The sequence below is a fragment of the Thermothielavioides terrestris genome, chromosome 4 (assembly GCF_000226115.1).
Source record: "Thermothielavioides terrestris NRRL 8126 chromosome 4, complete sequence".
NCBI classification, from domain to species: domain Eukaryota; kingdom Fungi; phylum Ascomycota; class Sordariomycetes; order Sordariales; family Chaetomiaceae; genus Thermothielavioides; species Thermothielavioides terrestris.
In genome coordinates, this window is record NC_016460.1 from 1,384,338 (window position 1) to 1,412,140 (window position 27,803).

The 27,803-nt window shown below is 59.3% G+C and overlaps 9 protein-coding genes across 9 annotated transcripts; 5 read left to right on the plus strand and 4 right to left on the minus strand.

Moving 5' to 3' along the window:
* Positions 1 to 811: 811 nt before the first annotated feature.
* Positions 812 to 1,960, plus strand: THITE_2130604 (uncharacterized protein; the record flags this gene model as incomplete). Its single annotated transcript, XM_003655203.1, has 4 exons — positions 812 to 1,042; positions 1,241 to 1,287; positions 1,334 to 1,422; positions 1,812 to 1,960. 4 exons carry the CDS (start codon positions 812 to 814, stop codon positions 1,958 to 1,960), a joined length of 516 nt encoding a protein of 171 aa, XP_003655251.1.
* A 693-nt stretch (positions 1,961 to 2,653) lies between these two features.
* On the minus strand, positions 2,654 to 7,931 carry THITE_163156 (uncharacterized protein; the record flags this gene model as incomplete). Its single annotated transcript, XM_003655204.1, has 5 exons — positions 2,654 to 3,488; positions 3,570 to 3,669; positions 3,731 to 5,726; positions 5,972 to 6,039; positions 7,815 to 7,931. The coding sequence occupies 5 exons, from the start codon at positions 7,929 to 7,931 to the stop codon at positions 3,079 to 3,081; spliced, it is 2,691 nt and encodes an 896-aa protein (XP_003655252.1). The 3' UTR covers positions 2,654 to 3,078.
* A 1,114-nt stretch (positions 7,932 to 9,045) lies between these two features.
* Positions 9,046 to 11,552, minus strand: THITE_2118733 (uncharacterized protein). The gene is made up of 2 exons (XM_003655205.1): positions 9,539 to 11,552; positions 9,046 to 9,475 (listed from the first exon to the last, which is right to left on the minus strand). Exons 1-2 carry the CDS (start codon positions 11,324 to 11,326, stop codon positions 9,080 to 9,082), a joined length of 2,184 nt encoding a protein of 727 aa, XP_003655253.1. The 5' UTR covers positions 11,327 to 11,552; the 3' UTR covers positions 9,046 to 9,079.
* Positions 11,553 to 11,655: 103 nt separating this feature from the next.
* THITE_2118737 (uncharacterized protein) lies at positions 11,656 to 13,387 on the plus strand. The gene is made up of 5 exons (XM_003655206.1): positions 11,656 to 12,442; positions 12,506 to 12,580; positions 12,631 to 12,806; positions 12,861 to 13,122; positions 13,177 to 13,387. Exons 1-5 carry the CDS (start codon positions 11,791 to 11,793, stop codon positions 13,299 to 13,301), a joined length of 1,290 nt encoding a protein of 429 aa, XP_003655254.1. The 5' UTR covers positions 11,656 to 11,790; the 3' UTR covers positions 13,302 to 13,387.
* A 307-nt stretch (positions 13,388 to 13,694) lies between these two features.
* THITE_2010130 (uncharacterized protein) lies at positions 13,695 to 14,858 on the minus strand (the record flags this gene model as incomplete). Its single annotated transcript, XM_003655207.2, has 3 exons — positions 13,695 to 13,911; positions 13,972 to 14,708; positions 14,778 to 14,858. Coding segments are annotated over 3 exons (1,035 nt in total), but the record flags the coding sequence as incomplete, so codon positions are not given.
* A 1,307-nt stretch (positions 14,859 to 16,165) lies between these two features.
* Positions 16,166 to 18,204, plus strand: THITE_2118740 (uncharacterized protein). The gene is made up of 4 exons (XM_003655208.1): positions 16,166 to 16,365; positions 16,442 to 16,574; positions 16,643 to 17,178; positions 17,282 to 18,204. The coding sequence occupies exons 1-4, from the start codon at positions 16,308 to 16,310 to the stop codon at positions 17,941 to 17,943; spliced, it is 1,389 nt and encodes a 462-aa protein (XP_003655256.1). The 5' UTR covers positions 16,166 to 16,307; the 3' UTR covers positions 17,944 to 18,204.
* Positions 18,205 to 20,229: 2,025 nt separating this feature from the next.
* THITE_2170865 (uncharacterized protein) lies at positions 20,230 to 22,299 on the plus strand. The gene is made up of 2 exons (XM_003655209.1): positions 20,230 to 20,943; positions 21,023 to 22,299. The coding sequence occupies exons 1-2, from the start codon at positions 20,603 to 20,605 to the stop codon at positions 22,017 to 22,019; spliced, it is 1,338 nt and encodes a 445-aa protein (XP_003655257.1). The 5' UTR covers positions 20,230 to 20,602; the 3' UTR covers positions 22,020 to 22,299.
* Positions 22,300 to 22,351: 52 nt separating this feature from the next.
* THITE_2118746 (uncharacterized protein) lies at positions 22,352 to 25,970 on the plus strand. The gene is made up of 3 exons (XM_003655210.1): positions 22,352 to 22,881; positions 22,978 to 25,670; positions 25,746 to 25,970. Exons 2-3 carry the CDS (start codon positions 23,047 to 23,049, stop codon positions 25,828 to 25,830), a joined length of 2,709 nt encoding a protein of 902 aa, XP_003655258.1. The 5' UTR covers positions 22,352 to 22,881; positions 22,978 to 23,046; the 3' UTR covers positions 25,831 to 25,970.
* A 114-nt stretch (positions 25,971 to 26,084) lies between these two features.
* On the minus strand, positions 26,085 to 27,145 carry THITE_2145970 (uncharacterized protein; the record flags this gene model as incomplete). The annotated part of the gene is made up of 5 exons (XM_003655211.1): positions 26,085 to 26,230; positions 26,367 to 26,551; positions 26,812 to 26,945; positions 27,017 to 27,029; positions 27,120 to 27,145. 5 exons carry the CDS (start codon positions 27,143 to 27,145, stop codon positions 26,085 to 26,087), a joined length of 504 nt encoding a protein of 167 aa, XP_003655259.1.
* Positions 27,146 to 27,803: the final 658 nt, after the last annotated feature.

Sequence of the window (27,803 nt, forward strand, 5' to 3'; positions counted from 1 at the left end):
AAAAAAATCGCATTGTCTTTTGCGACATGTCGCTCGATGGCGTCGACGGCGCAGTTCTTTTTCGCTGTCGTTCAGACGATGTTGGCACAACGCGAACTGACACTCCACTAACGCCCAAGCTCAGGGGCACGACATTCGGACACCTCAGGTCGCCAACGCTTTTTCTTCGGCTCTGCCTGCTGATTGGCTTGTCGGCAGGTTGCGAGTCAGGGGATGCCTCTCAACATGGCACAAGTCCAGATCACACTCCCATCACGTCGTCCGGTACCGCAACTTCACCACAAAAGCGGCCATCAGACGTAGCTCCCGCGCCCCAAGGTGGCATGCCGCCCAGGGGTGAATCCCTCTTCCCGACCTGCATAACCCGGCAACGACAGCTTAAGATGTGTCTTAAGGGAATTCCATGCCGGATCAACGGCAGCCTGGCCGCCATGCCAATCGACGCCGCATGGGGATGGAGCTGGCAAGAGAGGCGCTCGAGGATCTCAGTCCAGGAATCTGAAACGCCGCGTCAACCTTCCCCATTTGCTGCCTTGTTCGTCCCCCTGTTCAACGCCCGAGTCTGTGGTCTGATACTCACACGCCATGGCGTTCCTGGACCCGCCAGGCTGGCGGACCCCATGAGAGGCCAGCCAGGGCCTTGGCCCCCCATGTCAATCCGCCGTGCCGTGTGGCCGGTCCTCTGCAGATCATCGGCCAAGGACTCAGAGAACGACCGCCAGCCATGGACCCTGTCAGGGGACTTAATCAACACAACTTGGTTCCGATCATGAAGTAAACTGCCGCTCAAGGATTGGGCGTATGGTGCAACATGCTATGGTATTCTGCCCGAAACATCCACGATTCGGGAAGACAGTTCCTGGCCCCGTTCCCTGAGGCCCCGCTTCTCAGATGGCTCCGCGAGCACACAGACTGCTCTCTCCTGATCGCAAGCATGTACGGAGGCACCACCACCAGCAAATGTCAGGAGCCGCCAGCTCAAGCCCCGAATTTCGAATGCGCCTCCATGCCTACTACCGCGATGCATACCGTTGGAATTAGGGTATTCCTCTTGACACGATCCTTAAACCCCGCGCCACCCAGTGGTCCTCGGGGCGGCGTCGGGATGTAAAGGCAGTCAGGGGCTCCCGCCTCGTTGACCACAAAGCCTTCAGATCTTGTGTGCCAAGTTGAAACTTTGATCCAGTTGGATCACCTTCGCTCGCTAGCAAGTGACCAAGAAACCTACTGCACGGGATAGGCACTAGCAGGTAGCGAACGCAATGTCTATTTCGTCCAGAACGTCATGTGAGCCCAGAACATCCTAGCCGTCCCCCTGGCCCAACTGTGACAGTACTGCGTACACGACATTGTGGATATATGCTTCAAGTTTCATCCGTTACCTAAGCTTCCTGATCAATGTCTACAGCTTGCTCTTGTCAGGTAAGTATGTCGTGCCTCCCTGGGGGTAGACCAAGATAGAGACCCTGAAGCACCCCTGGCATACGTGGCCAGGTTCCACCTTTCCATTACAACACTTCCCTTCGTACTCTCCATGAGCAAACAAGAGGGCCAGGCATCCACGTCGCAGACTGCCAGACAAGTCATCGGATAAAAAGACCTCACTGTGGTTGGAGAACCTCCAAAATGAGACGCCAGAGGTTTTTCGACGGACAAAGCATGAAACAGAGGTCGTACGTCGAATCCACTCAAGAACACGCAAAGCACGCAACCGCACCTATCAGCTCGAAAATCAACCCTAAGCACGACCGACTTGCATGACCGGCGTCTAATCTATGTTTCCACCTGTCGTAACCTTGAAACTTGCACAGCCTGGGCTCCTAATGAAGAGCCATCGCAACCCCAGATCTACCCCATCCGATGCTCCGCCCTTCCAAAAGCAGTATGTGGTAATCCGGGATACTCCGTTACGGGGAAGCACAAGCGCATCGCGCACGACCAAGCTGATACTTCCCTGTAAGCCCCTCACTCTCTTTTTAGTCCACATGCTTGGGACCAGCTACTTGGGATGTATCAGCATGGCCACGCGGACAACCATAGGTGGGAACAAGATCCAAGGAAGGAGCCGATCGATACGAGTAGATGGTAGGGTAGGCCCTCCCGAAGGCGTCCAGCAGCCAGTAGGACACGAAAAGGGCGAGAAACAAAACAAACCCCAAAACGAAACGGAAAAAACAATACCTAACCGGGCCGACCTACACTACGCTGCGTGAATCGGCCCGCCCGCTCTCTGTATCACCTCCTTTCCGAGGACCACCACCAGCACCAACATCAACACCACTTAGTACCACCTCCACCATTGTCCACTTACTTGCCCCATAGCACCGTGTTTCTCCCGAAGCTTCCCACACGAAACGGCTAGACAGGCAGAAAAGGGAGAGTAAAGAAACCAAAAGCCCGGCAGCGCAGACCACCGGACAGACACGGCAGAACGGGCGCATGGCAATGGTGCAAAGGAGTGGGCGATGGGGCGAGACAAGGTTTAGGAGGAGGATAAAGGAGGAAGAAGTTTCTAGGAGGAGGATGAGGCAAGAAGCTTTTCCAACCAGAAGGACGGGCAAAGTACACATGTATTACAACGCAGTCAGTCAGGAAAAAGGGGGGAGAAGGAACAGGGCAGCGCAGACCAGACACCGCAGAAAACAAAGAAGGGCAAGAAAACAGGATGCTCAAGTTGTCAAGTAAAAAAGAGTTATCTAACCACGAGCCGGGAACTGCCCACCAACTGTCCACCCTTCCCCTTACCTCCCTATATCGTCTCCCAAGCCCAAAATACGCAAAGCCAGCCAAGCAAGTCAAGTCAAACCCGCCCGCCCCCCATTCGGCATCCCGTAGTATAGCACTCACGCTTAACTAACCCCTGCACCTGCTACCCCCCGGCCGCTTGCTTTCCTCAAGAAATAGGAAGAGGGTCTATTAAAAGACACCCAAAAAGAATGGTATGTCTTTATTTTCCCATCTTCCTTGGCTTCCTCCCATCCCAAAAATCAAAAGCAGCCAACCAAACCTACCATCATGGCCATCGCCAATCCCACTTTCAATCCTCCCCTGCCACCCGCCCCCGCGCGCTCCACACACTCATTTAGCCACTCTCTTGAAGGCCAACAGATCGGCCAGGCTGGCCAGCGGGCACCCGTGCTTCAAGAATTCGTGGTTGAGCAGCTCCTGCGCGGAGGCGCGGCTCTTGACGTCGACACACAGGCAGACGGACAGGAACGCCTTGAGCTCCTTGCTGAGCTTCTCGGGCTTCTTGAGGCGCGGCGTGCCGTTGGTGGCGATCAGGTACAGCGCCTTGAGCGGCTCCTCGTTCAGGTAGGGCGGCTCCGACTCGATCATCTCGATCGCCATGATGCCGAGCGACCAGATGTCCACCTTGGGCCCGTACTCCTTCTGCTTGACCACCTCGGGCGCCATCCAGTACGGCGTGCCAACCATAGTGGCCCGCTTTGACTTGGTCTCGGTGAGCTTGGCGCAGAAGCCAAAGTCGGCTGGGCGAAAGCGCGGCGGGTCAGCTTGCCTTTCTCAAAGGGATCAATTCCGGAAGAAAAAGGGAGAAAAAGATAACATACTGATTTTAACGTTGCCGCGGGCATCCAAAAGGACGTTGTCGCTCTTGATGTCGCGGTGAATGATGTTCTGCGAGTGCAGATGCTCGAGACCTTGGCAGGTCTGTGCAATTGGTCGGTCAGCGATTCAGGTTGCTCAAGTCCGCATGGGAACTCCAACATACCTCAAGGCAGATAGTGGAAATCTGCTCCTCGGTGATGACGGGGTTGTTCTCGATGACGTCGGTCAGAGCACCGCCCTCCATGTACTCCATGACCACCCACAGCTCCTTCTCGTTGTCCATGAGGAAAGAATCGAGGAAGTTGACGATGTTGGCATGCTTGTTTTCCCGCATGACCAAGATCTCGTTAACGATGAGCTCCTTGCGGGGCTGGTGCGCGAGGTCCATCTGCTTAATGGCGACACGGTCACTGCTCGACTTCGCAAGCTGCGATCCCGGCGGGACTCCTGGCCTCAACCTCTTGGCGACATACACGGACCCGGATGCGCCTTGGCCGATCTTCTTCTGCTTCGCGTAGAGTTTGTTGGGGTCCTCCTTGGAGACGACCTCCCTCAGCTTCGCCATCACCTCGTTCTCCGACATGGTCGACATGCGCACATCCTGCTTGCGCTCCGGCGGTGGCTTCGCAGTCAGCGCGGCTTCGGCAGCCTTGACGGCATCCGAGTTTGCGGCAGGCTTGGCAACGTTCAGCGGCTTCACCGGCGCCGGCAGCCGAGACGGCGGCTGCGCCTGGGGTTGGCCGTTCGGGCCCCGTGCCGACGTGCCATTAGGGTAACGGGGAGCCGCCGAGGGCCCGTTCGCCTGGTCGGGCCGCGGGGGCCTCTGCGCCTGGGACGCCGGCTCGCGGGCCGAGGTGGAGCTGGTCTGCTGGGCTAGAGGTGGTCGGGTCGAGACGGAAGAGCTGCCCGGCGGAGCAGGGGCGGGTCTCTGCGCCCTGAGCGAAGGCGCCTGCGGGGCCTTAGGCGCTGCTCGTGTCGGGTTATATCGATCAGCAGATGAGGGAGATCCTCCATAACCACCCAGCTCCTGCTGAGCCAGGGGCACTTTCTTCTGGGGAAGTGACGCATTATACGCCTCGAGCTCCCGACGAGCCTGCTCCTCCCGCTCTGCCCGCTGCCGCTCCAGTTCCCGCTGCCGCTGCTCCTCCCGCATCCGGTCCGCGGAGATGTAGTTAGGGGCCACGTTTTGCAGCTGCTGCATCTGCGTGGATTGCTGGTCGGCCGCCGGCCGGGAAGGAGGCGCCGCAACGGACTGAGGCGACGGGGTGGTAGAGTAGGATGTCGGGCTGCGCTGGATGGGCTTCACCTGACGCGGAGGGGCAACCGAGTTGCCGCTCGAGTAGCCGAATTGGGTGTTCTGCGGTGTGGGTTGCGATGCCATAGGCATTGGTGAGGCATACGTGTCGGGGTTCTCAGCCCGCTTGGTCATGTCCGAGTAGAAATCGAGGACCTCGAATACGGCCTGGGGATTCTTTTCCACGTCCTCCCTGGTGATGGCGGACGAGTTCAGCAACCTGGTCCACTCCTCCGGCAGGCCGGTGAACTGTCCGGTCTGCGGGTTGAAGCCGACGTGGACAGCGTGGGAAAAATTGGAGGGGTTGCTGACGCCGCCGGGGCAGCGAGCATAGATGCAGTCGATCCACTCGTACAGCTCGTCGTCCGTCTTCACACAAATGCGCAAGGACCTCACGCCGTTGTCGTCGTCGCCAGGCGGTCCCGGGTACGAATTGGTCAGGTGCCGCCTTATCTCGAAAACCGGGTCGCCGTTGTCGTCGGGAACTCGGTCGACACTGATAACGTCGGAGAGCTGGATCTTGTAGAGCCACTTGCCATTTTCATTCTTGTGGAAGTCAAGGACGTCCTGCCGGAGGATGAGGTATCTGCTCTTCCATTGCTGGAACGGATTCTTGCTGGGCAGGCCAACGTAGCCTTGCTTGATGATGGCAAACCCTCCAGCGCCATCGAAATTGTTGGATCCTTGCCGGGAAATCGGCAGGGCTATCGTCGACCCACTGTACGTGCTCGATGCTGGAGACGCCAGGCTCATGTTGGACATGCTGTTTGTGAGGCTCACGTTTGGCATGAGGCCGAGGCGAGGCTTGTCTGTAGGGGGTCGTGGGGCCGGGCCGGGGTTCATGAATTGCCCGCTCGAGTAGACGCTGAGTCAAAGCAGCATTAGCATCCGGCTGCATGTCTTGGGGATTCCGTCGTAGGGATAGCCGATCCGGCGGAACCGGGTCACCGCGCAGCGGTCGTGGCCAAGCCATGATAGCTCAGGACGACCACGTGAAGCAGGCGACTTGATTGCTGGACGAGTCGGTACGGGGCGAGGGCTGGGGGTCGACATACCTATTGTGAATCGACATCTTGACTGTTGCGGAGGGTAAATTACTAAACGAGTTACTTGGGGGAATATGTTGCGGTGACGAAGACGCGGGTCGAGAACTGGAAGTTGGGACGACAAGGAGCCTTCTGCCAGCGACTTGGGTTAGACTTTTATAAGCATGGACGAGATCAGAGCATGTGAGCGGCTCACAATCACCGCAGAAGAATGGTCGTATGAGCGGGTCGACAATAGGATAGACCAGAGTGGACTCGCGCAACTCTATTCGTCGGACAGCAGAATGACTAGAATTCAAAGCGATGCGCAGCACAGCGCACCCTGCCGACAAGCGAGTATCGAGTCGCAATCCAACAGTCGCGGCAGTCGGTATCACGAGCGGTCGGTCGGGAATGAGCGCACAGGTGCCGACAGAGCTAGGGCGACATGTGGAGATTCCGGCAGGAAGAAATGCCGGGCATACGACGACGCCGAATGGTCTGTTTGGTTCGCAGGTGATGAATGAGACGGGGATGGCAGTCAGTCAGGAGGTTGGGTGGTTAGAAGCGTGTCCCGGCCAGCGCTGAGGAGACGATGTGCGCTTCGCGGTCTGTGGGTGCCAAGCGAAAGAAGGTGCGCAGGATAACCAGAACGGAGAACAAATCCCCACCAGGGAAATGCTCGAAGTTCCGCTGTCGTGGTGCGCAGGCCCGAGAAGAGAGTGCTGCCGCGATGAATGGCAGATGGGTAAGGTCGGTCTGTTGTTCGTTAACGAGCCAAGGTAATCGAGAGGGCAGGCGCGCACGGAGTTGTGAGGTGAGGTGGGTTTGCTTCTGCAAGGAGGTCGGGTCGGGTGCCTGTGGATCTGGCTTAGAATGGAAAGGCTGGGCTGGGCGAAACACCGCAATGGACCCGGCTGGGGGAGGGGTAATGCTGCAGCGGACCCACTCAACTCTGCTGTTGGAAGTTCTGGAGTCCTCGGTCCACCAAAGCATGCTCCTAAGAAGATACGGCGTTTCCTTTGTGAGTTTTACATTCGGGCATGGTACCCTCTTATTCGATCTTCCAGACGACTGACTCTTAAGGCAGGAGAAACGGCACAAAAGGATTGGCTCTGCAAGCGCGCTCGCCCACCGCTGCGTATCGGCTTGTTTGAGACCCCACCGCCACCACCTAACACTGCGGCAAGGAGTTCCGGAAGTTCAAGCTGGAGCCGACATCTAGTTCCTGTTTCCCGGCAGCTCACGTTAACGTTAACCAGGCTTCAAGCGCCGGGTTTGAAGAAGAACCATATTTCGCTCTTGGCAACAATAACAATAAGAATAGTCGGATGGAAGTCGAAGGTCGACAAATCATCGGTGACACACCGATGCCCGCGCACTCTCGATGGGCGGCGAGTCGAGGGGGGACTGGATTACTGCGAAGGTCGTCGGGGACACGGGTCTCCACGTAGAGGCCGAGGCCGTGACGGTTCCAGGAGCTGCTTGTCTACACTACGAAGTATACATACATACCGTACTGTGAAATAAATCCACCAGGCTGTGTCTGAATGAGGCAAGTGGAACACGCTCGAGTCTGAGCTCCTATCCTTTCTTTGGTGTAATTTACTCCGTAACTACTCCGTACCCTCACTCCATCAGGTTGCAACATCTGGTTGCTGCCTGCCGAAACTCGAATGTCCTTCAACATGTTTTCCCTTCTGTCGTTTTACTCCCCACCTGGTAAACTGAGGGATTCGAGCGCTGCTTCATGGTAGACTTGTGGGTTGATCGAGACAAACCAATCTTGTTGGACAGCCATCTTCGAATACTGCTCGCTCGGAGCGCAACATGCCTGCCAAACAGCAAGTTACCAGAAACTCCCATCTCTGTATCGACCAGCGCTGCAAGAATCCAGCTACAGATTACCTCTTGGGTACTTTACCTACCTGAGGGACGAAGTATAGGACCTTCAGAACCTCGGCCAGCGCCTTTTGCTGGCCGGCGTTTTGCAGACCCAGCTTGGCAGCGACTTTCGTCGCTCCCGGCGTCAGGTCGTCGGACATCGCAACATATCCTCATTCTGCCTGTTTCAGACGGGCGCAGATCACAAGGCAGGACAATGACGTGCGCCGCCTCGATGGCCTTTCAGTTTTTTCGTCGTCCTTGTCAGAAAGTATTTCAAATACGGATAACTGCTTCTTCGGCTAATAGCCGCAGGGGAAGGAGATCGATAGCGCTGCGAGGTATCTGGAGTGTATCCGCTGTGCATCCCGTATGCGGAACCAGTTACGGGCCGGGCTGCGCTCCAAACAGCAGCATCCGGCACGAGGGGGAGTGCACAGACAGCTAGCTCAACCACCCCCTTTCTATACTACACCGACAATAACTACTGTGTAACGTATCATCCACGCCGACCTCGCGCGGCAAATGCCCTTGAAGGCACACACTCACACACACATATGGACGACCAACAGCGTGATGAGCTCTGCAGCGGTTGGCCACAGCCGCAGGGCAAGATCGGCATGCCGTGCCTCCCTCGAGCTGAGCAACAAGCCTGATATTGTTGGATTGTTGGTGTTAGTTTACTGCCGAGTCACCTGGGTGGGTGCTTCCACTCACAACCCGCCCCCCCTAATTCTTTCGAAGGGGCAGTGATGGTGTGCGGAGGTACCCACCGCATTGTCCGTGTGTGAATGGGGGTTGGTGTTTCTGAACTGCGGATCCCGCCGTCGCAGAATCCTCGACACGAGGTTGCTAAAAGGCTGCCCGCTCCTGGCGCGCTGTTGAACTCCGCCGCATGAACTACGAAGTCTAGCAGCCCAGGCTGATCTTGTCTGTGTCTCATCGGGCGGCTACGTGCACGAGTCCACGGGAATTCCTTGCATGTCCTATGCAGGCCAAGTAGCGCATGTCACTGTGAATTACCCGGTAGCTTCAATCGCCCAGAACTTGGGGGTTTTGGTTGGCCCCGCTCCGACCCCAGGGACTTTGCAGGCAGAGAGGGGCACCACCCGGGCTTGCCTATATGTTGCGGAGTCGATGATGCCTCGCAAGATTAAGCAGGAGGGCCGGCTGAGGCAGGGAATGTCTACACGGGCTCGGTTGACTCTATATCGTGGTGGTATATGCCCCAAGCAGTTGTAGTGGTGACCACACGCCATCGCATCCATCAACAAGCCGAAATATATCACCTTTTAATCCTGCCGTCCGCTTAACGGACAGTAATATCCACCTCCTGGCCCTCAAACAGAGGCAGCTCCGACTCGATATCCTGCCATGTCTTGGTGCCCTCGACGAGCGCCCGGATGGCCTCAATGATCTTGTCCTCCTCGGCGCGGACCTGCCGCGTGCTGTCGCGCTCTCTGAGCGTGACCGTGCCATCCTTGAGCGTCTGGAAGTCGACGGTGACGCCGAACGGGGTGCCCAGTTCGTCGTTTCGGCTGTACCGTTTGCCAATGCTGGCCGATGAGTCATCCACGCGGCTGGAGACGCCGGCGGACCGCAGCATCTGCGAAAGCTTGCGCACCACCGGCGTAAAGTCCTTGTTGGACGACAGGGGCACGATCAGCACCTTCGTCGGCGCGACAGCCGGAGGGAAGGACAGCACCTGCGTAACCGTGTTAGTGTATTATTCGGAAATTTTGTTCGACGCGCGCGGGAAGCAACATACGCCACGGGCCTCGTCACCACCCTCGCTTGCTCTTGTCCAGTAGTTGTGCTCAATCAATGCGTACAGTATCCGGCCGATGCCGAACGACGGCTCAATGACGTTGGGCGTGTACTCGCGGATGTACTCAACTCGCTTCTGCCACTTGATGGCCAGCAGGTCCTTGCTGACCTCAACCTTGCCATCGCCCACGCCAGGTACATTGATGATCACCTTGCCGTTTGCCTCCATCTCCTTGGCAAGCTGGCCGCGCTCTTCCTGCGTGGTCGCCAGGATCGCGGCCTCGATGGTCTTGCCATCCTTCTTGAAGAAGGGGCCGAACTTCTTCTTGTCGATCTCGACCTCCCACTCCTCGATCGTCTTGGGCTCGTCCAGGCGCTGCCGCACGATGAGCGGCGCGCCGGTCTTCTTGGCATGCACAGACAGGTCGTAGGCACTGCGGTCGGCACAGCCAACGCACTCCACCCAGCCATAGGACGTGAGAAGCTCGGCATCCCAGCAGTCGCAGGCGTAGTGGGCCATCTCGTTGGCCATGTGCTGCCGGAACCGGATCTTGGTCTGGTCAATGCCGATCTTCTTCAGGAAGAGGTGGATGCGGGCCAGAAAGTAGCCCAGAGTCTCGTTGTCGACCGTGCCGTCCCGGACAGCTTGCCCGATTGATACCCTCTTGGTCTTGGTCTGGCCCGACAGCTGCGTGTGACGGTCGAGAAGCTCGAGCTCGATATCCTCCACCTCGTGGAATCGGTGGTGCTTCTTGTGGCCCTCGGGATCGACAAAGTGCTCGATCTCGGCCATCAAGAACTCGCGGACGCGGAGAAGACCGGCCCTGGGCGAGATTTCGTTCCGGTAAGACTTGCCGATCGAGGCAGACGCGAAGGGCATCTGGCCCGTGTTAAACTCGAGCAGCTTGGCGAAGTTCAGGAACTGGCCTTGCGCAGTCTCGGGCCGGAGGTAGCCGGGGAGATTGCTGCTGGGGCCGATTGACGTCTGGAACATCAGGTTGAAGGCGACCGGGGGGCTGGGCTGCTCGCCGGTGGCGGGGTTCCTCAGGTCGTACTTCTTGATCAGCTCACCGAGCTGCTCGCCATTGTAGTTGTCGATCTGCGCCAGCACCTCCTCGTACTCCTTGACAACGGCGTCGTCCAGCTTGACAGCTTCGAGGCCCTTGGACTTCTTCTTTTTCTTCTTGGGGTCCTCCTCCTTCTCCTCCACCTTCTGGCCGCGGGCCTCCTTGTCGGCCTTTAGCCGCGCCTCCAGGACGTCCTCCACGAAGTGGTCGGCGCGGAGGATCTCGCCGTTCTTGGGATCCTTGCACATCCAATCCGCGAACTTGTCGACGTGGCCGCTGGTCTTGAGGACGTCGTGGGGGGTTAGCACGGTGCAGTCGACCTCGAGCATGTCCTCCTCGAGGATGAAGTGCTTGCGCCAGAGGTCGATGATGTTGGCCTGCAGCGCGCAGCCCGGCGGGCCGTAGTCGTAGAGGCCGGAAACGCCGCCGTAGACCTCAAACGAGGGAGTGTAGAACATGCGCCGGCGCAGCATGGACTCGAGCGCCGCCTTGTCGAGGGGCTCGCCCTTGAGGGTGGTGGCCGTCGTGGTCATCTTGTACTTTTTCTTGGTCGGAAACTTGGCGTAAGCGTATGTGCGCGGGGCAGAAGGAGCGAACGCCGTAAATCTGCGGACCGGAACAGAAAACCAGGAGACCCTAGGGGCCGCGACCTTGGGGAGGTTGAGCGCGATAGGACCAGCGAGTGGTGAGAGGAGATGGGGGGTTGGCAGAAAACGCTTCATGAATTGCGGTTGGTGGTTGTTTTGGCCCAACAAGGTGAGTCACGTTTTTTCTCCTGCCACCGAGATCCTCTTTTTCCCGCCCGATTCCTGGCCCGGGAAGCTGCCTGCTGCACGGATTGAGGGGACTCCTGCGACTGCCTCCACAGCCTGGAACACCTAGCATGGAAAGCGACGGGACGGGACACAGAGGCCACGAGCCACTACCAAAAATTCAACCTATTAGCCGCTAGTTGTAACTGGTAGTGTAACTTTTGGCTGCCCCGCACTCAGGAACGAAACCTCAAATCGAAGCTCAATGAGGGGCAACACACACCCCTGCCGGCTGCTAGGGTGCCCCTGCACTGCATTGATCCAGCGCCTCGCCCGGCCTACTGTGTAAAAAAAATTTGGGGCTCCTGATGTCAGGTTCATTCTGCAGTCTGCGATGATAGTATCTCCCGTACAATACGAGACGCTCAGCAACAATGGGGTCCTCAAGGGCCAAGAGGTTGTTGTCTGGGGGCTCGCTGTCCCTCAAAACATCCAACAAGATTGTGCGCCAACAGCTCTACATCAAGCAGAAGAAAGCGGTCGGCAAAGCCCGGCATGAAGAGCGACATCGAAGACGCAAGGAAGAGGCCAAGGACCCGGAACTGAGACGGCGGCGCCTGGAGAAGAACCAGCCGGCCAGCATCGACAAGAAACGGATATGGGATGATGTCGACGATGACAGCTTGGGTGCAGTGGTGGATGTTGCCGAGGTCAAGCGTCGGCGCCTGGAGAGGGCCGAGGCGGCGGCGGCAGCAGAGGCGGATGCAGCGATGGGGACGGCCGACGTGGAGAAGGAGAAGGACGACGACGTCGACAGCATGCTTGGGTCAGACGATGATGAAGAGGACAACGAAAAGGGGGATGAGGAGACGGAGCAGATGCAGAGGCAGCGGGCGCAAAGACAGCCCAGCATCGCCCCTTCCACAACATCCACGAACCTGGATCTCACGCCAGACTCCCTCGCCGCGCAGTTCAAATACCTGTTTAGTGACGAGCCACCGCCAATGCCAAAGATTCTCGTCACTACCGGAATCAACGGGACCATCCACAAGGAGGCGCAGGAGATTGCTGCGCTGCTTCCCAACGGTGAGCATTGCCGAAGATCCGGCGAGATGGGGAGTCGATAGTCGATGCTGACGCGGAGGATAGCCACATACATCAGGCGCAGTGCGCACCGCTACGCGCACAAATACAGCGTGAGGGAGATTGCCAAGTTTGCGAAGAGTTAGTGTCACCGCCCTAGATGTTCCGAACGGACGCTAACGTTATCGAAGACCGGGGATACACTGCACTGCTGGTCGTTCACGAAGATCTAAAGCGGCCAAGCCAACTCAGCGTTTGTCATCTGAACAGCGGAGATGCACCGCCCGGCCCAACGCTCACCTACACCATTCGGAATTACCTGCCAGGGAAGGCGATTCCCGGACACGGCAACGCCACCAATCATTATGTAGAGTCATCTCTCCCCCAGACCGCTGCCTTCCAGCTGCTAACAAAGCGGTAGCCGGAACTCCTCCTTAACGGCTTCAAGACCCCGTTGGGTCTCCTAGCTGCCAAGTCCATGCACATGCTGTTCCCTCCACAGCCCGAGCTGGCTGGGAGACAGGTCGTGACGCTGCACAATCAGCGAGACTACATCTTCTTCCGGCGGCACAGATACGTTTTCAGGGAAGCGCGGCCGACGGAGAAGAACGTGGTGGGCGCAGACGGCCGGGAGATGGAGGGCGTGAAGGGGATCCGCGCCGGCTTGCAGGAGATCGGGCCAAGTGAGTGACGATGCTCTGGGGTTGAAATGGTTGATACTGACTTTTTCATGGCAGGAATGACTCTGAAGCTCCGCAGAGTGGATAAAGGGATAGGAAGGGCGGGCAGCGAGGGCGACGATGCGCTGAAGTGGGAGTGGAAAGCCAAGATGGAGAAGAAGCGGACGCGCTTCAACCTGTAAGGCGACATAATTTGATACCCGACCGGCGGTCCTGGGGCAATGGTCTTTTCTCCGGCAACTCAAGGGGGCTCGATCCCGTCAAAATTTCACAATGTGCGTCGCTCTCCAGTCTCAGGAAAGTGTAGGAAGATCAGGTGAACCGCGCCAGTCAGGGTTTTCCAGCTTCTAGGCATGACGAAGGACGCAGCACCGGACAACCTAGGATCGCCGGCCAATGCCTCAGTATCACCTCTTCGTCCGGCCGACCACTTGTTTCTCCTTTTCCCTCAGCATAACAACCGAGTATCTGCTCAATCGTCAGCGCCCTGCTCTCTCCCCTTCCCAGACTCAAGCTTGCTCAAAACCAGCAGTAACTCTCCAGCCATGCGAAGCCAACAAGAAATAAATAAATACTCACGCGATAATTCCCCCAACGGCAATACCCACCCCGATCAGCCCCCCCTTATCCCCCACCCCCCGGCCGGAAACCAGCCACCCCAGCGTGACGATGGCGCACGTCTTGACGTGCCCGACCACCGTGCTCGACACCGGCCCGGCCCGCGCCACGATGAAGAACTGCGAGACGTTGATCGCCGCCGCGAACAGCCCGCTCAGCCCGATCAGCGCACCCCTTTTTGGCCACCACGACCACCACCACATCCTCCAGCCCCACCAGCCGCAACACCACCACCACCAGCACCGCCCCGCTGCACCGGCAGCCGCGGCCGCAGCTGGGGCAGGCCCAGGGCCAGGGGCAGCCGCAGGCGCAGGCGCGGGCCAGGTGTCGAGGAAGGGGATCGCGTACAGCAGCAGGACGGCCGACACGGGCGCCTGGTTGAGCAGCAGCTGCATGCTGGAGAGGCGCAGGCGGCGGTGGGCGGCGCCGATCAGGACGGTGTAGGCGGACGAGGCGAGGGTGCCGGCCAGGGCGAAGAAAATGCCCAGCGGGGTGGTGGTAGTGATGGTGGTGGTCTGCATTTGGATGGCAGGGCTGGTGCTGCTGCTGATGATGGTGGCCGCGGTGGGAGGAGGTGGCGGCGGCGGCGGCGGGAGGGAGTCGTAGTAGGAGACCATGCCGACGCCGATGCAGGCGGGGATCAGGGCGAGGATGGCGCCGCGCGGGAGGGTGGCGCCGTACAGGACGTAGTTGAGCAGGGCGACGGTCGGGGTCAGCAGGATGCGGGCGATCTGGTAGAAGGTCACGGTGGAGAAGGCGAGGGAGAGGTTGGGGAGGATGACGTTGAGGGACATGGCCAGGGATAAAGGGAGGATGTCGAGGAGGGGGACGCGCCGCGGGGTGAAGAAGGCGAGGGCCGGCCGGGAGAGGATGAAAAGGGTTAGGTAGGTGACGAGGAAGTGGAAGCAGGCGAATGTGAGCTGGGCCAGTTTCAGGGACGGGTCGGAGAAGATGGCCTTGTTGGTGAAGACCTGGAATAGGGCGTTAGCAAGCGGTGATGGAAGGGCATGAATAGAGAGGGAGGAGCGGCGCATGCTCACAATCCCGATGGTCGCCAGGATGTTGATGATCATCCATATCAAGCCTGAGGTGAATGAGCCTCTGGGCGGACCCTCCTGGGGTTCCCCTCCTTGTTCTTGAAGGAGATCATCGTCGCCGTGGTCGCTTATAGCGTCTATGGCCCTAGAAAGCGCTTGTTTCTCTTCGTCGTTGCCTGCATGGTGGATGCGAGCAAGTCTGGAGCTGATATCATGCGCATGCGTTGCCCTGTCCGATGAGATGGACGGGGGCACTTCCTCGCCTGGCATGGTTGATCTGGAGCCCACAAAGTAAATGCTAATTGTGTCAGCTTCAAAGGCCGCCCAAGTTCAGGCCGAATGAGCCCTCAGACAGTGACGGAGCGAATAAGCAGGTGCTTGATTTCTTGGAACGGCAAGCCATCCTCGCCCATTCAGTGTCGGACAGACTAGCTACGCTGGAACAAGAGGCGATGTCCAGGACAGCACTTAGTACGTTTCTACTGTACAGAGTGTCATTCGAGGCCATATCAGCCACAGCAGCCCAGTCGAACTGGCGTCCCGCACCCGCTGCGGGTGCGTTGCATCCGGGGTCGGGGGATGAAGTCCCGGAGACTTCCACGTCCTATTTAAGTAGAGTGCCGCGGCCTCTGCAGACCAGCAACCTGGAAATACCTAAACTTGATTGGCACCAGCATCAGGCGCCCCAGATCTTGCTTGTTTCGCGCCCAGCACCAAGTAGGATTCGATGACCATCACGATCTTGCAAGAAGCCCGCGCCATTTGAATTCTCTTGACTATCTACTGTGCGCTTGTAGGCCAGATCATGGTTTGGAGATCTTACGCATTTTACACGGTACTATACAGTACCACGGCACTGAAGTTCCTTTATTTCTGCCCCCTCAGAACGTTACCTTCCGCATATTGCGTATCAAGGGTTATAATACCAGGTGTGAACAGAATATACGGAGCTCATCCGTAATACGCTCGTCATTTGCGGTGTAGGCCGGTAATCGGTCAACTGACCCGTAACCCAGATTCAGGGGCCAAGCCCTTCGTCCCACTTCTCTCAGGTACCTACCAGGTAAGTTCCAGGCTCTTCGGGGGCAAAGCCGGGCCAGGAACAGGCGAAGTCCACATGTGGCAGGCAATTTGTTAGAAAATACCGAACTGATCATGCGCCGACATACGCATTTGCAACACCGCCATTCAGCGGGCCACGGTGTGTGAAAATCGTTTGCGCAACGTGCCCGTGAAGCTGAAATGCGCGGCGATTTCGCTCCTTCGCAGTCCTTGGAATCCTTGCCTCTTTTGGCCATCCTCCGTGCTGTTGCCATGCTCGGACACGAGCGGACAAATGCCACCGACAAGAAGCGCCGATTCCTCCAGGACAGAGGTCTAGTAGGTGCTACATGCGAGAATTCCCAACTGACATGTAAAAGACTGCACTCCCGCTGACCTGGCTCCCGTTGAACCAGGCATTCACTCTTTTCGGCGGACTGGCCTGCCTGCCCCTGGCTCGCAGGGGCGCATTACATTCGTTATAAACGTACCATGACCATGACCATAACCATACCCAATGGGTCCACGTCGCCCAATGCGGTTGCGAATGGTGAGCGCGCTCTCGTAATGGTCGTCTGTCGCGAAGACACAGGGACAACGCTCTGGCGCTGACCTGCGTGTGACAGACCTCTGCCAGGCACAAGGCTTCCTTGAAGAATATGGCGTCTGGAAAGAAGCACCGGTGCTCATCGGCACCACTAAGTTTGAGCCTCTGCCAGATGTCAAGAACATCATGGTCACCGGAGGGGCTGGCTTCATGTACGATGACTTCAAACCCGTCATCGAGAGCAAGCTTATGAAGCGACCGGCTGACTGGGTGCTCCCAGAGCGAGTTGGCTCGTCCGGCATCTCACGCTCACTTACCCGCACGCCTACAACGTCATCTCATTTGACAAGCTGGACTACTGCTCATCCCTCAACAACACGATGGTCCTAAACGACAGGCGCAACTTCGCCTTCTACCAGGGCGACATCACCGACCCGCGTGACGTGCTAGACTGCCTCGAGCGGTACAACATCGACACCATCTTCCACTTCGCCGCGCAGTCGCACGTCGACCTGAGCTTCGGCAACTCGTACACCTTCACCCACACGAACGTGTACGGCACGCACGTGCTGCTGGAGAGCGCCAAGAAGGTGGGCATCAAGCGCTTCATCCACGTCTCGACCGACGAGGTGTACGGTGAGGTCAAGGACGACGACGACGACCTGCTCGAGAGCAGCATCCTGGCGCCCACCAACCCTTACGCGGCGAGCAAGGCGGCCGCCGAGATGCTCGTGCACTCGTACCAGAAGAGCTTCAAGCTGCCCGCCATCATCGTGCGCAGCAACAACGTCTACGGGCCGCACCAGTATCCGGAGAGTGAGTTCCCGCTCCTTCTCTCTCTGTCTATTTCTGTTCATCTCACCCATCATCTCGCCCCACCATCCCTACCTCCGCCCAGAACTAACCACCCCACCACCAGAAATAATCCCCAAATTCACCTGCCTGCTCGCGCGCTCCAAGCCGGTCGTCCTGCACGGCGACGGCTCCCCGACGCGGCGCTACCTCTTCGCGGGCGACGCCGCCGACGCCTTCGACACCATCCTTCACCGCGGCCAGCTGGGCCAGATCTACAACGTCGGCTCGCACGACGAGATCAGCAACCTCGCGCTGGCCAAGAAGATCCTCGCGCAGATGGGCATCGTGGGCGGCGCCTCTTGCTCTTCCTCTTCCTCTTCCTCTCCCTCTGCTTCCTGCCCGCCGCCTCTCTCCAGCAAAGAAAAGGAGAAAGCCGGTGACGGTGTTGATACCGGTGCCGGTGCCGGAGCCGGTGATGGTGACGACAACGGCAACGACGCGACCACGCTCACCCGCTGGATCAAGTACACGCACGACCGGCCGTTCAACGACCACCGGTACGCGGTGGACGCGACCAAGCTGCGGGCGCTGGGCTGGCGGCAGCGCACGAGCTTCGACGACGGCCTGCGCGTCACGGTCGACTGGTACCGCCGCTTCGGCGAGCGCTGGTGGGGCGACATCTCCAAGGTGCTGACCCCGTTCCCCGTGCTCGCCGGCCGCGAGGTCCTGTCGGACCACGAGCCCGTGTCGGATCACCCGCCCGGTGTGACGGGGCGGGGTGAGTGAGTAAAGACGGGGGGGGATGGGGAGCTGGGTGGTGATAACTTAGGGGCTGTTTTGGGAGTGTGCGGAGTCTAGGATTCGGCTGGGCAGGCCACGTTTGTTTCCTCCCCGCAAGCTATGTTATTGTATTGGGGGATTTTCTTCCCGTCCGCGAGAAGAGTTTATCCACTGTGTCAAGGTTGTATTCTTCCATGATTGATAGACAGCAGCCAGATAGACCGTGGTTCACCTCTCTGCGCTGGTCTCCTGCTTGGTGCTGCAGGTTCTGTTCAAATGGCATCCCACCAGGATGCTGTCATGCGGCGGCCGGAGATCTGCATTTTGACGAGGAAACATACTTACCGCCATTGACAACACGGTATTCGAGTCTGACATGTTGAGATGCTGCTCACGAAAGGCGCCACGTCGCTTTGAGCGGGCATGTCCGGAGCGGTCTCCCTCGGCAGGGAGCAGACTCTTCCCGAAGCAAGCAGACGGCAGCAAGCGCAAGAAATCGAGAGGCGGGTGGGTGACTTCCGCTCATCTCCTGTTTCTTTTCTTTCTCACAGCTTCTCCTCCCGGCATCGAACGATGCGGTGAGCAGTCGGTGCAGGCCGAGACCGCGGGCCACGTACGGACGTACAGAGCTCTGTCGGAAGAGAGAGCTCTCTTTTGCTCGGGGTTCCACCAAACGCATATTGACGTTATGCTGCAGATCCACATCGCTGCGGAAGGAGCCAGTGATTGGGGGAATCAGTTTCCGGCCCTGGGGCGCCAGTTCCCAGCGCCTTGGGAAGTTCGATGCGGCTTGCAGAACCCGCTTCCATCGTGGCAGTCTCTAGTTGGACGGAGGAAGCAAGCAGCCGTCCCGTCCCGTCCCGGTTCCCTGTCATCGGTGCTGGGTCCACATAGCCCACGGCAGCGCACCACCGCATCGCTTTGCCCCTTCGGGTCGACGTTATGCTCCCGCCGAATGGGCCCGAAACAGAGACGCGAGAGATTGCAAGGCTCGCTGGATGCAATGCTGCGGCGCTCGCTGTTGCTCGCTGATCGTGGACGCCTTCGGATGGCGCGGCAATTCCACAGCATGCGCGTCCACAGGTGTAAAGAAATGCTACCTGACCTACCTATCCGCCAGTGCACACAACACGGGAGAGGGCGAATGTGCTCTCCGGCCCGATAACATGAGTCCTCTTGCTCGGCCGGAAGTTGCCAAGTTCTCGGACGAAAGACGGCTCCGAAGGACGACAGACGGCTCCCGAACGCAGCCGATCACAGCAAACCATTATGAACCAGGAGGAGATGCTCTCTCCTGCACTAGTATAGCTCGCGCGCCCATTTTTATTTTTAGTCGTTTTTAGTCCATGGCGCTCACGCCGGTTAAGCCACCGGGGACTTGTCCCCGGTTTACTGACCGATAGGTCGGCAAGCACACACACTGGGTACTCCGTACTTATTTATGTACGGAATACGAGCCTAACTATCGTCGACGAGGCCATCGCGACGCGAAACTCATGCTCGATGGAAAGGGGGAAATTGGTAGTGTAACCTACACTGAGCAGGGAAGGGGTCAAAGGATTGGATTTGAATCCGTCGATAACAGCAACCATGATGCGTCCGGAATAGTGTTCACTAGTCCCGACCGGGGGCCAGCACCGATTGCTCCCAGGTGGGGCGGGAACAGGCCCCGGTGGTGTGTGCTTCAGGATCGGTTCGGCTCTGCACCCCTGCGTCCCGCCCTCGGCTGACATGGTTCGCGGAACCCGCTCACCCTCCCGAAGCACCTAGTAAAACCTTGGTGTCTGGCAGAGTTTGGAGGTTCTGGCGGATGTATGCCGGTTGGCGGGTAAGACGCATCGGTGTACTCCGGAGATATGGCAGCTTGATGCGCTGGCAGCCGACGTGACGGAAAAGGAGTGGAACCTGGAACAAAGACCACACTGCCTATCCCTTGCGGCTCGGGTGTTCGTCCAGCGTTCACTTGAAGGTGCCAAGCGCCCGGTACTCGGTGCATGGACGGAATTCTTCCGTCCATGACTGAGGAGCAGGGGGGTGAGGGAGGGGCGAAGCCTGGCTAACGTTAGCGTCCCCGCAGACACTCTGGCCGGTGGGCCGCATCCAACGCAAGTGGAGTGAAGCAAGTGGAGTGAAATTGGGTCCCTCGCCGGCGCTGGCCTGCATGGTTGTTCACGAAAGGTTAGCCCCGTTTGCAGGGCCGTCCTCCTTCTTAATTGCCTGCCGAGCCATCATCCCTGATCTCTCTGCCTTGCCCGCGCGTTGTTCGCCCGCCTGCGCCCGTGTGTGCATCTCCCTCGATTCGACCCCATTGTCTGTGCCGCTGCTCAACAGGCGACGGGGGAGTGACAGAGCCAAGTTCTGCCGAGTACTGGGTGGTGTGTTTCATGGACGGCAGCAGCTTCGGTTCTACAGGACGAAGTCGCCACGCTGAGCTCATCCGTCGCCCGCCGCTTCTCGTCGCCAGTTCGGAGTGCCCCTTTCGGTCCTAACACAGCGCGCTTCTGGTCCGCGGCCAGAGTCAGAGCCTCAGCATCACCGCCGAACCCCGCCCGCTGCTCCCACCGCATGCGTCGTTGTCGTTGTTCTCAGCTACTGTAATGGGGAAGCGGCGGCGTCGAACGGTCAATCGCAGAGTTACAGGGCACATGCATCAGACGAGGGAGCAATGAGTTCGGGACAGGCAGGGAGCTCCAGCGGCACACAAGGCGATACGGACTGGAAGGCGCATCCGCCATCCGCTCAGCAACAGCCGGACACGACGGATCGCCACAACGAGGTCCACCAGGACTGCTTGTCTCCCGAGCTCCGTGCATTGTTGGAACAGGGAGCTGAGGAGGCCGGCCTGGAGGTGGACGAGGACGAGGACGAGGACGAGGCCGAGGTTGACGAAGCGGACTCGGACGAAGACAATGCCCGGTCGGTCTACGCCGTGAGCATGTATCCCGTCGTACAGCCCTCCCACCGGGTCGAACGCCCCTACGAGAACGGGCAAGACTCGGCCACGATGTGAGTGGGCCGCCGGGCTTACCTGTTTAGCTCCTGTGGCAGGTCTGCGAAGGCAGCAGATTGCTAACACTGGGCCCAGTGACTCGTCGCGCACGCTGTATGCCGAAGATTTCGACTTCGTCGTCGAGAATGGGCGGCAGTACTGCGGCGACTACTTCCTCCCGATCGACCAGACGGAGCAGACGCGCCAATATGTCATCCACCAAGTCTTTCTCAAGCTGTTCGACCTCGAGCTGACGACCGTGCCGCTGGAGAACCCGCGATACATCCTCGACATCGGCACGGGCATCGGCGAGTGGGCCATCGGCATGGCCGAGAGGTACCCGCGAAGCGAGGTCTTCGGCACCGACATTGCGCCCATCCAACCCACCAACCAGGTTCCCTTCAACGTCGAGTTCCACATCGAGAACGCCGAAGAGGAATGGATCCACCCCGCCAACACGGCCGACCTCGTACACCTGCGCAACATGGACGGCGCCTTCTCGGACTGGGCGCTCGTCTACCGCGAAGCATTCACGTGCGTCAAACCCGGCGGCTGGATCGAGGTGGTCGACTGGGAGAACTTCCTCACCGACAAGAGCTTCCTGTCCTTCTTCCCGGAAGGGTCGCCGCCGCGCATCCTGGCCAAGGCGTGGCTCGAGGCGGCCGAGGCGGCGGGCAAGCTGCGCGACGCGGCGCACGCGAACCAGGCCCTGCTGAAGGACGCCGGCTTCGTCGACATCCGCGAGACCGTGTACACCATGGACATCGGCCCGCCTGAGAGCAGCAGCTCCGGCAAGTTCTGGCTGTACTCCATCGTCACCGGCATCGAGGCCTTCTGCCTGCGAATGCTGACCAAGCACCTCGGCTGGGACCCCGACGAGGTGCGCGACCTGTGCGACAAGGCCGCCCGCGAGATGCAGCGCGTGGCCGAGAACCCCGGCCGCGAGGAGGCCTTCGTCATGAAGGTGCGCGTCGTGGTTGCCAGGAAGCCCGTGGCGAGCACGCTGAACGGGAATCATGCCGATGCTCAGACTTGCAGTGGGGATGAGAGCACGATTGGGGCGAGGACGATACGATCAGAGGATACATTGTGAGTGAGCATGGGCGCCAAGCTCTCTGGAAAAGATTTTGCAACTAGGTAAAAATGCTGTCCGTACGTTGCTGGACGCGGAACTAGGGACGGTCGTTGGAGCGTTGGCCCCCTTTTTATTTCTTGTTTTCTCTTGTAACACTGTTGATACCCGGTTCGCTCTTCTGTGTACATAGTTCGGCTCCGGTTGCATGATGGGGCAATGGCCTTTGGTTCAAAATGCTGTTGAAGCAGATACAATTACTTTTTGGAATCAATGCCAGATGGGCATGAGTTGGAACGGCAACCTTGGAAATCGTGAAGTGACTGAGTGACCTAAGGTTGGGGGAGCGTGGTCCAGTAAGGGCTTATGTACTCCAGAGGGTAACCTGAAAGTCACCGCGAAAAGGAAGGGTGTCATTGGTGTGGGGAGCTGCGAAGCAATGACGCACCGCCACTGCTGGAGCTGCTGCTTCCTCCACGACCGACACTCAGGTGCTCCTCAACAACGAATCAGGCAGCAAAATACCCGTGGACAGCCCGGAGGTATCTCCTGACGTGAGGTAACCTTAAGCTGGTGATTGCTTCAACAAGGGCATTTTGGGCATTTTCTCTCTGTCTGCCAGTTCGGACTCCCACCATGCGGCGTGTCTGAACCCGGCCTCGCACAATGGCGCTCGATCCGACCAGCGGCTTCGCGGCGGCCGATGCCGTGGCCGACTTGGCCGACGCCGCGCTGCCCATCTTCGACGTGCTGCCCGTGCAGCTGCAGTTCGCCATCGCGGCCGACTTTGTCGCCGGCCAAGCCGCCAACAACGTGCTCGTCATCGCCCTGTCGAACAACCGCATCCTGCGCATCGACCTCAACAAGCCCGAGGACATTGACGGTGCGTTCTTCCATGACCACCACCACCACCACCACCACCACCACCAGCACAACGAACCACTCACTCCCTCCCTCCTTCTCACAACTCGCTAACCAGACACCTTCCGCCCCATTATTAGACATCGACCTGCCCAAGAAACCGTCCGAAGCCGGCGTGATCCGGCGCATGTTCCTGGACCCGACCGCGTCGCACCTGCTCGTGTGCACCGCCCTGGGCGAGACGTACTACCTGCACTCGCAGTCGCGCCAGCCGCGCCCGCTGGCTCGCCTGCGCGGCGTCCCCGTCGAGGCCGTCGCCTGGTGCCCGGCCCTGCCGACCGCCTCCACCCGCGAGATCCTGCTCGGCGCCGCCGACGGCAACGTCTACGAGGCCTTCGTCGAGACCGCCACCGAGTTCTACCGCAAGGAGGACAAGTACGTCAAGCTGCTGCAGAAGCTGCCCGACGGGCCCGTCACCGGCCTGTGGGTGGATGCCCTGCCTTCGCCGGGGACGGGGACGGGGGCGGCGACGGCTGGTGGTGGCGCGGGTGCGCAGGCTGCGGGGAGGCAGGATGCGGTTGTGCGCCGCGTGATGGTTGCCACGCCGAGCCGGTTGTATCATTGGGCCGGGAAGGTGGGCAAGGGCCATGATGGCAGCGGGTCCATCTACACGAAGCTGTTTGAGGGCGAGGAGCCTGTGGTGCATGAGCTGTCCAGGACGTCGGCCGCGGCGGCGAGCATGTTGGTGGTCTCGCCGGATGCGGAAGAGATGCCGAGGCTACGCGCCGAGGAGATGCCCGAGCGCGCGTTTGCGTGGCTGTCCTCACACGGGGTGTTTCATGGGAAGTTGCTGGTCGATGGGAGCGGGGCGGCACTCGGAAAGAAGGTGTTCTCGGAGGCGAAGCTGCTCCCAAAGGCGCAGCTGGTGAGTCCCGAGGGGCCGGGCAGGAGGCAGGTGTCGACCGAGTACATAGACGCGATCGCGCTTACGCAGTGGCATGTCATCAGCCTGGTTGGCACCCGCGTTGTGGTGGCTAACCGGCTGACGGGAGCCATCGTCTACGACCAGACAATCCTGGACCAGGGGCAGAAGGCGGTCGGGCTGTGCGTCGATCTGCAGAAGAACACCTTCTGGCTGTTTACGCCGCAGGAGATATTCGAGATCGTCCCCCGAGATGAGGACAGGGATATCTGGAAGATCATGCTGCAGATGCAGCAGTTTGATGCCGCGCTGCAGTATGCCCACACGCCGGCGCAGAGAGACGCGGTAGCCATCGCTTCGGGAGATTACCTAGTGAGCAAGGGGCAGTACAGCGAAGCCGCCGCTGTTTACGGAAAGAGCAGCAAGCCGTTTGAGGAGGTGGCGCTCAACTTCATCGACAACGACCAGCCGGACGCGCTGCGAAAATATCTGCTCACCAAGCTGGGTACATACAAGAAGTCGTCTGTCATGCAGCGGGTCATGATCGCTTCGTGGCTAGTCGAGGTGTTTATGGCCAAGCTGAACTCGCTCGACGACACCATCGTCACGGGCGCGGAGCTGTCGGATACGCTGAATCCGAAGCAGACGAGAGAGCAGCTCGACGCAGTCCGAGCCGAGTTCCATGACTTCGTGAACAAGCACAAGTCGGACCTCGACCCGAAGACGGTCTACGACGTCATCAGCAGCCACGGGCGGGAGGAGGAGCTTCTGTACTACGCCAACGCGATCAACGACTACAACTACGTCCTTTCGTACTGGGTGCAGCGGGAGCGGTGGTCGGAAGCGCTGAAGGTGCTCAAGCGGCAGACAGACGCCGAGGTATTCTACCGGTACAGCAGCGTGCTCTTGACGCACGCGGCTGCCGACCTCGTCGAGATCCTGATGCGCCAGAGCAACCTCAACCCGCGGGACCTCATCCCGGCCATGCTCGAATACGACCGAACATACAAGGGGCCCTTATCGCAGCACCAAGCCGTCCGCTACCTCCAATACGTTGTCAACCAGTTGCACTCGAGCGACCCGGCGGTGCACAACACGCTCGTCTCCATATACGCCTCGCACCCGTCCAAGGACGAGTCAGCCCTGCTCGCCTACCTCGAGTCCCAGGGCGACGAACCCAAGTTCGATCCCGACTTCGCCCTGCGTCTGTGCATCCAGAACCGCCGCGTACTGTCCTGCGCGCGCATCTACACCAGCATGGGCCAGTACGTGCAGGCCGTCGACCTGGCGCTCGCGCACGACGAGGTCGAGCTGGCGTCCATCATCGCCGACCGGCCCGTGTCCAACCCTGCGCTGCGGAAGAAGCTCTGGCTGGCGGTCGCCAAGAAGGTCATCTCGCGGCAGTCGGGCGGCGGCATCAAGGCGGCCATCGAGTTCCTCAAGCGGTGCGAGCTGCTCAAGATCGAGGACCTGATCCCCTTTTTTCCGGACTTCGTCGTCATCGACGACTTCAAGGAGGAGATCTGCGCCGCGCTCGAGGACTACAGCCGCAACATCGACGCGCTGCGGCGCGAGATGGACGAGGCCAGCCAGACGGCCGCCAACATCAAGGTCGACATCGCGGCGCTCGACCGCCGCTACGCCATCGTCGAGCCCGGCGAGAAGTGCTACGTCTGCGGCCTGCCGCTGCTCAGCAGGCAGTTCTTCGTCTTCCCCTGCCAGCACGCCTTCCACTCGGACTGCCTCGGCCGCCAGGTGCTGGAGCTGAGCGGGCCCGCCAAGGCCCGGCGCATCCGCGAGTGCCAGGTGCAGATCAGCAAGGGCTTGGTCGGCGGGGAGAAGAGGGAGGCCATGATTGCCGAGCTGGACGCGTTGTTGGCGTCCGCGTGGTGAGTACTCGTCGTCATCGTCGTTTCTGATGTGGCTATGCCATGGGGGTGTGGAGGCTGACAAGGAGAAAACAGTATTCTGTGCAGCGACTATGCGATCCGGAGGATAAACGAGCCGTTTATCAAGGCGGAGGATGACAAGGAGGAGTGGGCACTTTAAGGGGCCCTGGGAAGGGAAAGGGGGTGCAACGTTACTGCCTATGTATTCGCACATGGGGAGATAAAGAGGCGGCGGAGGGACGGTGATACCCAATACGCAGACGACGGTTGAGCTTCTTAAGCGGCGCCGGTGCTGCTATATCGTACTAATACTGCAAACATACGATGAAGCACCGCCCCGCGTTCCTTTCCGAAACACCTGCCCAGTGCCCGACTTCCTCGCATTAGCTCGCCTAACTAACCTACCTACCTTAGCTAATAAGGACACTCGGTGACGCCGATGGCCGACCTGCTCAGCATCAAGATGGACACGACAACGCCGTACAGCCCCAGCACCTCGGCGAAGATCAGGATGAGCACCATGCCGACGTACAGCCGGGGCTGCTGCGTGCTGGCGCGGACTGCGGAGAGAGAAACAAAGAGAGTGTGTCGTCAGCTCAGGGGTTTATGTTGCACACGCAGCGCACTCCGCACAGAGGCGGGTGCGGCGTATAAGGTAATTGTCTTTCTGTTTGGTTGGGTGACGTTTCCACTCACCGCCCGAGTCGCCCACGATGCCGATGGCGAAGCCGGCGGCCAGGCCGCACAGCCCGACGGCCAGGCCGGCGCCGAGCTGCACGAAGCCGGTGTGCAGCGCCATCTTCTCGGCCAGCGCGTTGGAGATGATCACGGCCACGACGAGCCCGTAGATGGAGATGATTTGCGCCATGATGGCGCAGAGGCTGGCAGCAGCACCGGTTGTTAAAAAATCTTGTTTCGTTTCTTCTCGGCGCTTGTTCTCTCTCTGTCTCTGTCGCTGTCGCTGGATGGATGGAGCGTTCCCCCCATCCCATCCCCATCCCATCACCACCCCAGCCCAGCCCATCTCCTGATCCTGAGATGGATGGATGGACATGCATGTACTGGGATGCAATGCAATGCAATAATGCACGGCGCGCCAGGGACTCTGTGTGTGTGTGTGTGTGTGTGTGTGTGTGCTTACGTGTTTTGCATCATGCGGTCCGGGCGGAGGACGCCCGAGGAGAAGATGGCGCCGGACGACTTGGCCGTGCCGTAGCTCGCGCCGATGACGGTGAAGATGATGGCCGAGGCACAGCCCAGCGCTCCGAAGAAGGACTGGAGGAGGTTAGCCTGGCCTGACTTGATGGACCGTGCTGGCCAGGGGGGGCTGCTCGGGGCACACGGACGGCATAGACGGGGCTGGTTTTGTCGTATTAGAGCTGGTGAGTGACGGGTACTACTGAGTAGGATGGATTGTGGGTTGGTAGGGTGTAAGGCAGGGGTGCGTACCATCTGTCGAGGTTGACGGCGTCCATGGCAAGGGTGGGGAGTTGGAGGCTTTGGTGATGGTGATAGTTGCCGTCTTCCGTCTTCTCTCAGAGGGCAGTTACTCGAGTTGGGATGTTCCGTATACCGGATAGAATGTAATGATTCGAATTGTTGTCCAAGGCGGACGATGCGCAAAGCGAGGATACTGAGCAAATAGTTACACAAATAGGCAAATGCCAAAGAAACAAGAGGCCCTCGGGACAACCTGTTCTGTAGGAGTTGTCACCCGGGCCCCTCGCAGGCAGCAGCGAAAGGCGCCGCCAGATCCGGGCGACAGAAGAGCTGACGAGTTCCTGAGGCTGGGCACCTCAGGTCCCTCACCAATGGGCTCAATGCTGGTGGAAGACGAATGTGACGCCAGTGGACACACGGTTCTGAGGCAATCCAACTGGGGGTTGTCTGCGAGCTGCGTCCAGTTGCTGAGCAAGAACTCGCGGGGAAAGTAAGTCAGACAGCTGAGTCCCAAAGCTTGGAGCTCACCGACTTGTCTGTGCCTGCAATGCTTGCTCGCATCCATTACCAGCTGCCGGATGCCACGGCGCATTCAAGGACTCCCCGAGCACCTGCTCGCTCGGGAGTGCCAAGAGCCGTTTCCATGGCTGGAAGCACGCTCATCATCGTGTGATAGCGAAGCCTCCACTACGG